Here is a 13590-nt window from a genome sequence, read left to right as displayed (position 1 = left end):
GGGCAATAGAAAAGTCACTGTTGCAAACAGTGTAGCGAGCAACACTGTCATTATTTTTGAGGTCGACTGTAAAGCCCGTCCACAGAGAAAACTGATAGGTCTACTTAGCAACCCCAACATTTTTTGCACTGCGAACCGGTTTAATATTGACAATATTCTTGTGGACCTGGGTGGGGTGTTAATCACGACCGGAATATAGGTGATAAGTCAATAGCATCATAACATTTTAAGTAACGTTTGGATATTAAGTACACCGCAAATTTTCCCCATATGAACATATAAAATCATTGCAACACACCAATATCGCTGAATCAGTGCGAGCCCTGGGCTTGTTTTCCTGCAACAAGACGGTCCTATCGAGGGGTGATGGGAGACAGCAATACTCGAAGGGGGTTCCTTATGTCCAGTCTATTCCGCAGTTTAGTTTTCGTTGCATTCATTGCAGAAAACTCTGCTTCGCAGCGATATGATGTTGGAAATGGAAGCAACGTTTTCAGTGCTTCCGTGGCTATCTCAGGATATTTAGCCTTGACTTTGATCCAGAATGCCGGCAGAGATGTTATGTCAAACATACTTTTCAGCCTGCCGTCATTTACAAGTGAGGAGTTGATCTTTCTACGCTGACATGGATGATGCGTGGGTAATGACCTCGCGTGCGTTCAAGTTCAACAGTGTGTGACAGGGAATGAGGAAAGGTGCAAATGACTCATATCATTTCATATCGCCAAATCATATTGTTTCCTTACGGCCCGGTGGTTGGGGACCACTCTTAGCACGAAGAGAGACCAATCAGGATGCTCCCTCTCCCTATCAAAAAAATCTATTTCCAGGATATTGTATATAATTTCCGGGCGTCAGGGAGCCACTATCGATATGCAGGAGACTCCCGGATCTTCCAGGAGAGGTGGGATGTCTGCAATCCTGACCTAATATGCTGCCGGAATGAAATCAGATCAGGTTTAATATCACCGGCATATGTCATGAAATTTGTTAGCTTGGCAGCAACAGTACAATTCAAAACATGATAATATAGGGGAAAACTAATAAGTGAATCAATTACTGTAAGTATATATGTACATTAAATAGTTAAATTAAAAATAGTGCAAAACAAATAATAAAAGCGAGATAGTGCTCATGGGTTCAATGTCCATTTAGGAATCGGATGGCAGAGGGGAAGAAACTGCTCCTGAATCGTTGGGTGTGTGCCTTCAGGCTTCTGTACCTCCATCCTGACGGTAACAATGAGAAGAGGGCATGTCCTGGGTGATGGGGGTCCTTAACGATGGACACCGCCTTTCTGAGGCACCGCTCCTTGAAGATATCTCGGATACTACAGACGCTAGTGCCCATGATGGAGCCGACTAGTTTTACAACTTTCTGTAGCTACTTTCGATTCTTTGCAGTAGCCCCTGCTCCCAATTCCAGCTTATCAGAACACTCTCCGCAATACATCTGTAGAAGTTTCCGAGTGGTTCAGTTGACAAACCAAATCCCAAACCCTTCATGAAATATAGCTGCTGTCTTGCCTTCTTTATAGCTGCATCGATATTTTGAGACCAGTTTAGATCCTCAGAGATCTCGACACCCAGGAACTTGAAGTTGCCCACTCTCTCCACTTCTGATCCCTCTGTGAGGATTGGTGCATGTGTCAGTTTGTGATGAACTGGAGTTTGCGTGATCTTATGACCGTGTGGGTTCCCCGCAGGGGCTATACGTTTCTCCCATCTCAAAGTCGTGCTGTAAATTGGCTGTGGATGATAAGTCAGTAGGAGTTAATGAGCATATGAGAGAAAGAAAATGAAGTGGAGATCTCAAAAGTGATTCCAAAATAAACCTGATTCTGAAATCCCAGAGCTGGCACTGACATGATTGGCAGAATGATCTCCTATGTTCCGACGACAGTCATTCTAAAAAGTAAAAATATTTTAAAATATCGCACACAAAATGCTGGAGGAACGCAGCAGGTCGGGCAGATTCTATGGAGAGGATTAGATGGTCAATATTTCGGGCCGAGGTCCTCATTCATTTCTTCAGCACTGAGAAGGAAGGGGGATGGATGCCAGAGAGCTCAGTTCTGATGCTGGTTCAGGCTGATTTGAAAGAGCTTATGTAGTTACTTTTTTGTGGTGAATCTGTGAAATTCTCTGCCCAATGAAGCAGTGGAGGCCATCTCAGTAAATATATTTAAGACAAGGTTGGATAGTTTTTTGCATAGTAGGGGGATTAAGGGTTATGGGGAAAAGGAAGGTGGATGGAGGTGAGTCCATGGCCAGATTAGCCATGATCTTATCGAATGGCAGAGCAGGCTCGATGGGCCAGATGGCTGACTCCTGCTCCTATTTCTTGTGTTCTTATGAGAGCAGCATGGTCTGGGCCTGGAGCCTTTCACAGCTGTGGTGTCTGTGTTCCTGTGCAAGGTACAATCTGCTGTTTAGACAATGTAAATGCCTGCCCAGATTGGAGGCGAGATCTGATTTCACTCGTTCTCCGCTATGGTCATCTCCATGGTGCTGAGGCTTTGAAGACTGCCCTGGCTGCTGTGATAAGCGAGGCTTTGGGCCTACTCTGGGCTTCAGATCTGAGGACTCAATTTTGGTTGGGAATGCTGCTGTTCACTTTGTTTGTTTGCATGATTTGTACTTTTTTCCTTTCTTGCGCATCAGGAGTTGGTCTTTTATTTTTAGTTTTCTTTTTTTTCTCTAGTTGGGTTCTTACAGGTTTCTTGCTTTGTGACCACCTGTGAGCAAGTAAACTTCAAGGTTGTATAATTCATGCATTCTTTGAAAATAAATGTATTTGAATCTTGAATACAAAGGGGGGGGGTGAGGGGAAGTAGGACTAGCTGGAAGGTGATAGGTGAAGCCAGGTGGGTGGGGAAGGTCAGGGGCTGGAGAAGGAGTCTGATAGGAGAGGAGAGTGGACCATTGGAGAAGGGGAAGGAGGAGGGAACCTGGAGGGTGGGGTGAGGGGGGGAAGTAAAAGGTCAGAGAGGGGGGGTGGATTTGTTTACCGGAAGGAGAAATGGATGTTCGTGCCATCGGGTTGGAGGCTACCCAGATGGAATATAAGGTGTTGCCCCTCCACACTGAGGGTGGCTTCATCTCGGTACAAGAGGAGGCCATGGACCAACACGTTGGAACGGAAATAGAAATTAAAATGTTTGGCCACTGGGAGGTATTTGAAATATGGCTTAAGACAAAGGAACGTTGAGAGAAAAAAAAATAGCAACAGAATCTGTTCAAGAAATAGCGTACACATAAATGGCTGCTGAACCTATTATGTTGCATCTTTGGTTATTGGTCGAAACAACATCTCTTCTGTGCTGGAGAGCCTGTTGCAATCCCGGACAAGCTATTACAGTTACAGCACTGGTCCATCGTTATGGAAAACTGCTCTCAATTATCAACAATGCTGTCATGTTACTATGAAGTAGCACTTGCTCACCAATGCCTAGGAGACACAAGGACCTCCAGATGTTGGAATCTGGAGCAACACACAAAACACCGGAGGAACTTGGCAGGTTAGGCAGCATCTATGAAAGGAAAAGAACAGTCATTGTTTCAAGTTGAAACTCTGCATCCGGGATTCAGACAGTCCAAGTAAGGTTCTCGACCAGAAACATCGACTCCATTTCCCTCTGTGGACGTTGCCTGACTTGACTACCCGCCAGCATTTTGTGTTTTGCGCACTAATGCATGGTTTGGGCTTTGCCAGGACCTCTCCTCCCCAGACCTCATTGCAGATTTGGATTTGAGGTGAGATGGGAGTTGACTACCCTTGACACCAAAGCATTTAGCAACAAGGTGTCCTGGTAAAACCACTGAACGAGCACCATGTAAGCATTAGTCACCTCAGTCATACCTCCCACAAGGAAGATGGTTGTGGTTGTCAAGAGGGCATTCATCCCAGTGCCAAGATGTCACTATAGGAGTCCATCAAGGCAGTGCCCTAGGCCCAGTGATCTACAGCCCTTTCATTTACAAAATCACAAGGGGATGATTACCCAGTACTCAGTATCATTCACAAATGGAAAGGTCTAAAGTGCAATGAGACCTTGGTGACATTGAAATATACATAAGTGTTTCACATTTCAAACCATGTAAGTGTCCGGCAATAGCAGTGTCCAACAAGAAAGAGTCTACTTACCAATGCTAGCGCAATAGCATTTAAAAATTGCTGAGTCCCCCTTGCAATGGGGACTTGTGATATGCATCAGCCGCTCCCTTAGCTTCATGTGACCCTGATGGGGAGGGGAGTGGGGGTGAGGTGAAGCAGGTGCTACACCTTGCCCAAGGATGACCTGCAAGCTAGCAGAGGGAAGGATCGTCGTACACCTCCTTTGATAGAGATATATCTCCTCCCCGCCTCCCTTTGCAGTGTGTAACATCTCCAAAATTCAGTGCATCTATCAGCCAGACTTTTATGACAGCATCTCCCAAGCCCCTGACCTCTACTATCAAGTAGGAAAAAGAATATGGGAATACCACTACCTTGAGTTCCCATCCAATTTGAAAATAAGTCGGCTGTTCCTTTGTAGGTTGGCTCAGATCCTGAACCACGCTACCAGATTAAACTGTTGAAATACCTTCACCAAAGGAATTCTGGAAGATGGCTTACTGCCACTTTTGCATGTGGAATTAATGATGGACGAAACATCCTGACCTTAGCCATTATGCCTAGATCCTGGAAAATGAATGTACCTTTTTAAACTTTACAAATCTATTGCCAGAGTCTCTTCTTGACCTTTATCTTTAAAAAATTTTTGTCAATAAATGAATGATGTTGGCAATCTGTCCAACCATGTCTGCACACATCATGAAGCAGAAATAAAAAAAATACCGCACAGACACACAAAGATGCAAATGTGACGACAATTGGGCTTTCCGGTTTTAGATTTAATATTTTTTATTTAGCTCCAAGCATGGAACAAGGTAGGAAATGATTTGATGTCCATATTGGTTTTGATCTGTCTGAAAGACAGTAAGCTAGAAGTATTGAATGAATTTTTCATGATCCCTAAAGTAAATAATCCCATGATTTATCATTGTATTTTGTATCAATCAAAAATTAGAAGTTTAGATTTATTCCCAGCTTCAGGCATTGATGCTAATTGCATAATACTGCCAAAGCAGCATATGCAGTTCCCATGGTCTGAAAATGAGGCAATAATTTTCAAAAAGCTCCCACACAGGAGTTTACTTACTAACTTATTGCCTGTTACACCACTGGCGCTTTGGGCAGCAATGAAGGTCCCCCATCTCTGTCTGTCTTTGGCCGTCTTCTCTATTGTGCCCCAGGTGTGGTTCAGGGTCCTCATTTCTGCTTCTACAGTACAGCGCAAAGTTGCCTTTGGTCTTCCATGTTTCTTCCATCCTTCAGAAGTCCAGTAAAGTGCTGTCTTGATGGAGTTGGCCTCTATTCTCATCATGTGCCCAATCCATCTCCAACGTTTCCTTGTGATTGTGATCATATCTTCTTGACGCTGAAGGAGTAAGGTGTAAGTTGGAGATATTTCCTAGCCAGAAAATATGGAGGGTCTACCCAGATGTTTAGTCAAGAAGATTAGAACACATGGAATTGATTTTAATATACTAGCATGAATTGAAAATCGTTATGAGACAGACACCAAAGAATGGACCAATCTCCGATTGATAGGCTGTGTCTAGTTGGCATCAGGCTTGTTGGTTCTTTGTCTTCAAGGTATTCACTATCCATTTCAACAATTTGAGGAACCAAATATCATAGTTCCAAGTTTGCTAATGATGCGAAACAGTGATGTGAGTATGGAGAAGAACGTAGAGGCTTCAAAGGGGAAAGAGACAAACTCGGTTGAAATTACAGCAGATAAATTTTACTATGGTAAATGTAGGGTCACCAGCCTTGGTGCACATGGCAGCAAAAAGGAGTATTTGTTAAATTATGGAAAATTGGGTATTGTTGATGCTCAAAGGGATCTGGTAGTGCTTGTATACAAGTCACTGACTGCCAACAATTGGAAGGGTAAATGTTATGTTAGCCTTGATTGCATCAATAAATGGCCTTCGTGAGAATGCATGTGGAACATTGTGTAAAGTTTACCCAAGATAGAATGACCTTGCCATTGAGAAAATGCTGCAAAAATTCATAAGTCTGGTTACAAGGATGACAACTTTGCTGTGTGAGGAGAGATTGAGTAGCCTGACACTGTATTCTCTAGAGGTTAGAAGAGGAGAAAACACCTCATTGGAATACAGAAAATTCTTAAAGGAGTTGACAGGTTAAATGCAGGGAGGATGTTTCCTTGGCACTGGAGCCTTAAGGCCAGGGAGCATAATTAGAGAATAAAGAGTACCAAGATTAGGGAAAAATTCAGAGTGGTGAATCTTTGGAATTCTGTCCCCATGAAGATACTAAGGTTCAGTCAATGAGTTCATTCAAATCAGATGGATAAATTTCTGGACAGTAAGGGAATTAGATCTAGAATCAGAACTGGGAAGAATGCTGAGGTAGGTTGGCCATGATCGTAGTGAAAAGCAGAGCAGCTCAAAATGCTAGATAGTCATAGCATCTATTTCTCATGAAGGTTTTTCCTGGGATGTGATATTTAATGAATGGTTTTTGTAATGGTGAAGAGAATGCTGACAGTAATAATTATCCTCGACACTATTTGAACCAGTGTATTTACTGCCTGTTACGCCACCAGCATTTAGGGCAGCAATGAAGGTCGTCCTTTCTGGTGATGTTCAGGGCTTCCTTCATCATGTCAGTAGCTTCCTCTCAGTTTTGTCAAGGACTCAGCTGATTTTCCAGGTGCTACCAATTTCATTCGAGCTGGTTTATGAAACTAAAATTCACTTTTCAGTTCCTTTACATCCCCACAGACCATCCTATTCCAAATTAACCATACATTCTGAAATGTCAGACAATTTTTGCAGTCAGCTAAAATGTAACAGGCTGACCATGTAGAAAACACCCTGCGAATATCCAGTGAAATGGGTGACAAGAGCTTCCTTTTTTCTAATGCCTGCCTTTGTCAGGCATCAGAAAGGATTCTTAGGAGTGGCAGTTCTGTTGTCATCATGCCAGCTGAGCGGGGTAACAATGAGGAATTTTGTTAGGCAAAAGAGAGTTTTGTGAAGTACAAACACAATCTTTAGGAGGTGATGTTTTCAACGATCTGCACCAACTGGTCTTCTGATAAAGAAGTTGAGGGTCCAAATAAGAAAACAGAGGGAGGTACAGAGGTTCAGCTTTGAAGCTTGTTGATTAGCATTGAGGGAATAATGGTGTTGAACGCTGTGCTTTAATCGATAAACAGCAGCCTGTTGTCAAGGTCCTCCAAAGCTGAATGGAGAGCCAGTGAGCTCACTAAGATGATCTTTTTTGGGAAATAACCATAAAACATTTGTGGCACGTGGCCAAGTGGTTAGGGCGTTGGACTAGCAATCTGAAGGTCGTGGGTTTGAGCCTCGGCTGGGGCAGCGTGTGTGTCCTTGAGCACGGCATTTAACCACACAATGCTCCAGTCCACCCAGCTGAGAATGGGTACCGCAAAAATGCTGGAGGTTAATCTCACGATAGACTGGTGTCCTATCCGGGGGGGGGGGGGTGGTCCTCGTACTCTCAGTTGCTTCACGCCACGGAAACCGGCATAAGCACTGGCCTGATGGGCCACAAGGCTCGTGGCAGACTTTAATCTTTAACCATAAAGCATAGGGGCAGAATTAAACCATGTGCCCATCGAGTCTGCTCCGCCATTTCATCATGGCCGATCCATTTTCCTCTCAACCCCATTCTCCTGCCTTCTCCCCATAACCTTTCATGCCCTGGCTTATCAAGAATCTATCAACTTTCGCCTTAAGTACACCCAATGACCTAACCTTCATATTTTCCTGTGGCAACGAAATCCACAGATTTGCCACCCTCTGACAATTTTAGTCTAACTTGGTTTCTTTTTGTTTTACAGCTATTGGGCGACTGTGTGAGAAATGTAAGTATTTTTCTGTCTTGATTATTTTCCTAACCATCTCTTTTGCAGTCTACTGCTTATTTGAATGCTTTTTCCTAATTAGAAAACTTGGTAAAGTTTCACTGGATCTTTATAGTTTTTACAAGTATTTTTCAAACTAGTAGAGGGCAAAGTTCCAACAGTATCAGAAGGTACAACTCGCTGTTCAAGGTCCCCAAACTGGCATAAACCTACTGGAAAGTTTTTAACGCTCACTGGTGACTCACTATTGAGCTGCAGCAGATCAGTTTGATTTAGAATAAAGGGTTGTGCTCTGCACTTAAATAAAAGAGGGTATGGTAAATGACCAGAAAGTTTTGTTTAAGTCCCTTAAGAAAAAAATGCAGTGTCTTTTTGTATATCACATGGCTGTAGGGAAAATTGCCTTTGTCAGAGCGAAATGTGCTGATATCTTGGTTTTTAATCCTCTATTTAACCTTTAAACTTTTGTCCTGCCTGATGTGGTATGTCTGAAGTTCTCATGATCACAAGTTGCAGCTTACAAAAAAAGCATGCAGCCTTTGAGCACTGTGCCAGCTTTCGGTGTTCTGCTAGTTCTGAGCTGCCCATCCCTTCTCTATACTGATATTTGTATCTTTGGGGAAATGAACTCGAGTCTTCATAAACTCCCAACTAATTCAGTACCCACGTCCTATTGCTACTTCTCTCATTTGTGTTCATGGTTCTGCTTTTTTCCTTTTAAAAATTTCCTCCTAATTTCTATCCTCTGGCCTCTGCAGCTGCCTTTTGTTTGAACAGATGGGCAAGTGTTCCCTTCCATTTCACTAATCTACCTTTACTTTTCTTCAGCAGTCAAATGCCTGCAGTCATTCCGCTCAGCACTCTGGAGCTTTGTTCTGTTTCACTGTCTTCAAAAGCTTCTTCCACCTACCAGTCTTTGTGCTCTCAGTTATGCCCAATGTCTCAGAATAGCACTTGGAGCCAGCTGACTTCTCCCTTTGCCTCTTCGTCCTCTACGTTCCAGGTAAAACCTCCTCAGAAACAGAAAATGCTGAAGACTCTCAGGGTCAGGCACCATCTGGAGAAGAGAAACAAAGTTAACCTTTCAGGTTGAAGACTTTGTCAGAGTCACCTAAACCATTATAATAAGGCCATAAGACATGGAAGCAGAATTAGGCCATTTGGCCCATTGAGTCTGCTCCATTTTATCATGGCTGATCCATTTTCACTCTCAGCCCCAATCTCCTGCCTTCCTCCCCGTATCCCTTCATGCCCTGACCAATCAAGAATCTTAACAACCTCTGCCTTAAATATACATAAAGAATACATAAAATATACAGCTTCCTGTGGCAATGATTCCCCGCTCCTTGGCTAAAGAAGTTCCTCGTCATCGCCATTCTAAAAGGATGCCCCTCTATTCTGATGCTGTGTCCTCTTGTCTTAAGACTCCCCCGCTCCTCTCCACATCCACTTTTATCAAGACCTTTCATCTTTCAATTAGGTCACCCCTTCGTTCTTCTGAATTCCAATGATACAGGCCCAGAGCCATCAATACTCTTCAGCATCTGCCAATTAAAATAAAAATATCAAAGCTGTCAATTAGTATATTATTGGCATCAAATACATTTCAACTGAAAGAATGAGATTAAATAATTTTGATGTCAATTTACCATCTGTGTTAAAGTTTTGCATATGAAAAAAACTGTCCAAAATGTTTAGCACATCGATTAGGTGTCTGATTAGCCATTTTAATGAAGTCTTACGAAGGTTGCTTATTGCAATGATTTTGCTTCTTGTTGTAATTACACCTTTTTTATAATATAGCTGAATCTGTAAAGAGCTGACTTTGATTAATGATTTCTTTCCCTTGCAAGTTGTAACTGGCTAGGTTTATGACAATTAATGTTTTTGAAGTATATACAAATTCCCACATTTTTAGGAGAAAAATAATGACCAAGACTGGACTATTTACTGTTTCAAATTTAAACACAACTGTACAATGATAATTTATTTATCACCGGTATTTCAAAATGTCTACGAAGCTGCATTCTTAGTTACTTTGCAATTTCATGGGACTTGGGTGTCTCCAACCCTTATCATCCGATGCAGTTTTTGTATTGTGATTAAGCAGTTGGATAAAATTGCATTGGAATCTGTTATGTCAATGGGAGCAAAAAGTTGTAAAGGCAAATAAGTTTAATGTAGAGATTCTGTGGGTGGTAAAACTGCATCAAATTTTTACAGCTGTGAGGCCACCGAATGTTCCCTAGAAGTGATAAATCAACATAGTTTCTATACTATGAGATAAGAGGGATTGTAGAAAGGGATTTGGGAGTTTAAGCAGATATATCCCTTAAAGTTGCTGTGAAATTCAAAGGACTAATCATAACACATGAGATTCTGCAGATGCTGGAAATCTAGAGCAACACACACACAATGCTGGAGGAACTCAACAGGCCAGGGAGCATCAATAGAGGGAAATGGGCATTTTGGAACAAGACCCTTCATAAAGACTGGAAAGGAATGGGGAAGAAGCCAGAATAAGAGGTGGGGGGAAGAGGAGGAATATAAGATAGCAGTGAGACTGGGCCAAAGAAAGAAGTTTGAAGGTGATGGGTAGAAAGGGTAAAGGGCTGAAGACGAAGGAATCTAGAAGGAAAAGACAGTTGACCATGGGAGAGGGAGCAGGTGAAGGTGCACCAAAGGGAGGTGATTGCCAGGAGAGAAGAAGAGAGGGAGTAAGAAGGGAGCCAGAATAGGGAATGGAAAAGAGAGGGGATGAGAGAGTAATTACAGGAATTTAGAGAAATTGATGTTCGTGCCATCAGGTTAGAGGCTACCCAGAAAGAATTTGGGGTGTTGCTCCTTCAAGTAGAGGAAGCCATGGACGTTGTCAGAATGGTAATGGGAAGTTGAATTGAAATGGATGTCCACGAGGAAGTCCAGACTTTGTGGCGAGTGGAGCAAAGGTGCACATTACGGACTAATGAAGTGGTTTCCATGATCTCAAGTTGCAATGGGGAGGAAGTTGTCCTTTTTTTTTTTAGCTTTGGTCAAGCCCATTGAATACTGTCTTCCATACTGGGCAACATCATACCTCATGAAGGATATGTAGGATAAATGAGAGATGGGAAGGAGGAAAGCAGTACTGATAACCCTCTGGGCTGGCATCATTCTGGTATAAGTTACAGAAGAGGTTTTTTGTGTATGTATGCTTCCAGAGCCAATGATATAAACTATTTATGGGTAACCTCATCAAGATGATGGTAAGTTGTATTATACCATGGAACATTGGTGTCTCCTAAACAGTCAGTAACCTATATTCCTGTTGAGATCTCTCCATAACCTCCAGCCTCATTCCCCAATTATGCACATCTACTTCTACCTCCTCACCAGGATCGACATGCAGAGGACTGCTTGTGTAGACACATCATAAAAGCCCATTCTTAACCCATAGAATATATTTCTTTCTACTGTGACTCTCTTAAGGGTAGGATCGTGATACAGATTTGTAGAACTGCTGCTTACAGCACCAGAGACCCAGGTTTGATCCTGACCTCAGATGCTGTCTGTGTGGACTTTGCACATTCTCCCTCTGTCAGTGTGGGTTGCCTCCAGCCGCTCTGGTGTCCTCCCAAATCCAGACGAGGGGCTGATTGGCAGGTTAATTAGCCACTGTAAATTCCTGCCAGTATGTGGGTGAAAGGCAGAGTCTGGGACCAGTTGATGGAAATGTGGACAGAATAAAACAAATAAGATTAATGTAGAATTAGTGTAAATGGGTGGCAGATATTCAGTGGGTCAGAGGCCTGTTGTTGTGATGGATCTGTGTAACTCTATAGCTCTATTCTTTCTTCACTTGTCAGGACCACTGTGACATCTCTGATACCCTCTGCCACTTTGCTAGTTCGCAATTTTGATAGTCTCAATAGACTAATCTTTACCATGGATGTCTGGTCCCTCTACACCTTATCCTATAGCTGAATGGCCTGGGGGCCCTTATCTCTTCCTTGAACAAAGACCCAATCTCTCTCTCTCTCTCCGAAAGAACACCCTCCCAGGTTTAGCTGAACTTGTTCATACATTGAACAACTTTTTCTTTGTCTCCCCACATTCTTGTAAATCAAAGGCACAGCTATGGGAGGCCATATGGGTCCAAATCATGTAGGTTCAAGGGGTTTGAATGGAATACTCAGCTGTAAATTGAGGCCAAAGGATGTGGGCACACCATACTGACGCAGCTTCAAAGAAGGTACAGTGGCAGCTTATTTCATTAGGAGTTTGAAGAGATTTGGTAAGTCACCGAAAACGCTGTCAAACTTCTACAGATGTACTGTGGAGAGCATTCTAACTGGCTGAATCATCATCTGGTATGAGGGAGCTACTGCACAGGATTGAAGTAAGCTGCAGAGAGTTGTAAACTTGGTCAGCTCCATCTTGGGCACTAGCGTCCATAGTATCCAGGACATCTTGAAGGAGTGAAGCCTCAAAAAGGCAGCATCCATCATGAGGAACTCCAGTATCCAGGACATGCCCTGTTCTCATTGCTACAATCAGGAATGAGGCACAGGAACCTGAGGGGAGACGCTCAACGATTCAGGAACATGCAATTTCCGACTGAACATTGAACCCATGAACACTACCTCACTACTACTTTTTATTTTCCACTATTTAATTTAATATACCATAATTCACGTTTTTCTCTATTATTATGTATTGCATTGTGCTGCTGCCACAAAGACAGCAAATTTCACGACATATGTTGGTGATATTAAACCTGATTCTGGCAGTTCACCAACAACAGCAAGACAAACAGATTTCCCATCCCTCCCACCCAGACAGGGTGCTAACCCCAGGACAGGCCATCTCCGGGCCTCTAGTCCTTGTCAGATTCTAGGACTCGCAGTCTTCAGCCCTCCAACTTCAAACTTCACCTGAGGACCTTAATCATGGGTTTGGCCTTTGGGCTTTGACTTCCAGACTCGCACTCACCTTTGACCCCAGTGACCTGAGTCTTTGTGACTCCATCAGGCCCCTACCTTTGGTCTTCAACTTTCAGACTTTGCCAGGTTTGACCTTTGTGCCTTGATTTCTGGACCTCTGATCCCAATGGCCTGGGGTTCACCGGCCCTCGTGACTCTTACCCATACCCGTAGCCACTCATACAGACTTCCAACCCGGGACTAGTCTCCATACTGGGGATCGCTGGTCTCCTGAGCACCTGCCACATGACTTCTGGCGTCACCGGCGTTCAACAGAGAATTCTTCGATCAGGACTCAAACTCCTTTCATTACTGCCCCAGACCTCTAACAACCCCATCTGTTTCCAAATTCATCCCCACAAACCCAAGTCTGAGCCATGACATTGTAGCTCAGTGTCATCTTGACCGGGAGTTTAACCTTGCCCGCACCTCCTACCTGCTTTCTTTGAGGGCTCCATTCACCCATTTTCTCTCGCACTATCAGATCTGTTCTGATGTTTGATACTTTCCCCGCCAGTGGGTATGAGCTTTTATTTACCATCTTGGTTTTTCCTCCACCTTAGTCAACAGGCGTTTCATCTGTTGTTTCACTTCACATTTCCGATCTTGTTGCTCATCACAACCAGAGCAACAATTAGGTTCCCCTTCAGCTTCTAGATC

The 13590-nt window shown here is 43.2% G+C and overlaps 1 protein-coding gene across 1 annotated transcript in view; it reads left to right on the top strand.

The window, feature by feature from the left end:
* phf5a (PHD finger protein 5A) overlaps nucleotides 1-13590 on the top strand; it is a 41343-nt gene that overhangs the window by 721 nt on the left and 27032 nt on the right. The window contains exon 2 of the mRNA XM_063062714.1: nucleotides 7946-7969. Within this exon, the coding sequence (XP_062918784.1) occupies nucleotides 7946-7969 (24 nt within the window). The remainder of the gene's footprint in view (nucleotides 1-7945; nucleotides 7970-13590) is intronic.

Source organism: Mobula hypostoma, chromosome 11, assembly GCF_963921235.1.
Source record: "Mobula hypostoma chromosome 11, sMobHyp1.1, whole genome shotgun sequence".
Lineage (NCBI taxonomy): Eukaryota > Metazoa > Chordata > Chondrichthyes > Myliobatiformes > Myliobatidae > Mobula > Mobula hypostoma.
The sequence above is the reverse complement of the archived record's forward strand: the minus strand, read 5'-3'. Positions and strand labels throughout refer to the sequence as shown.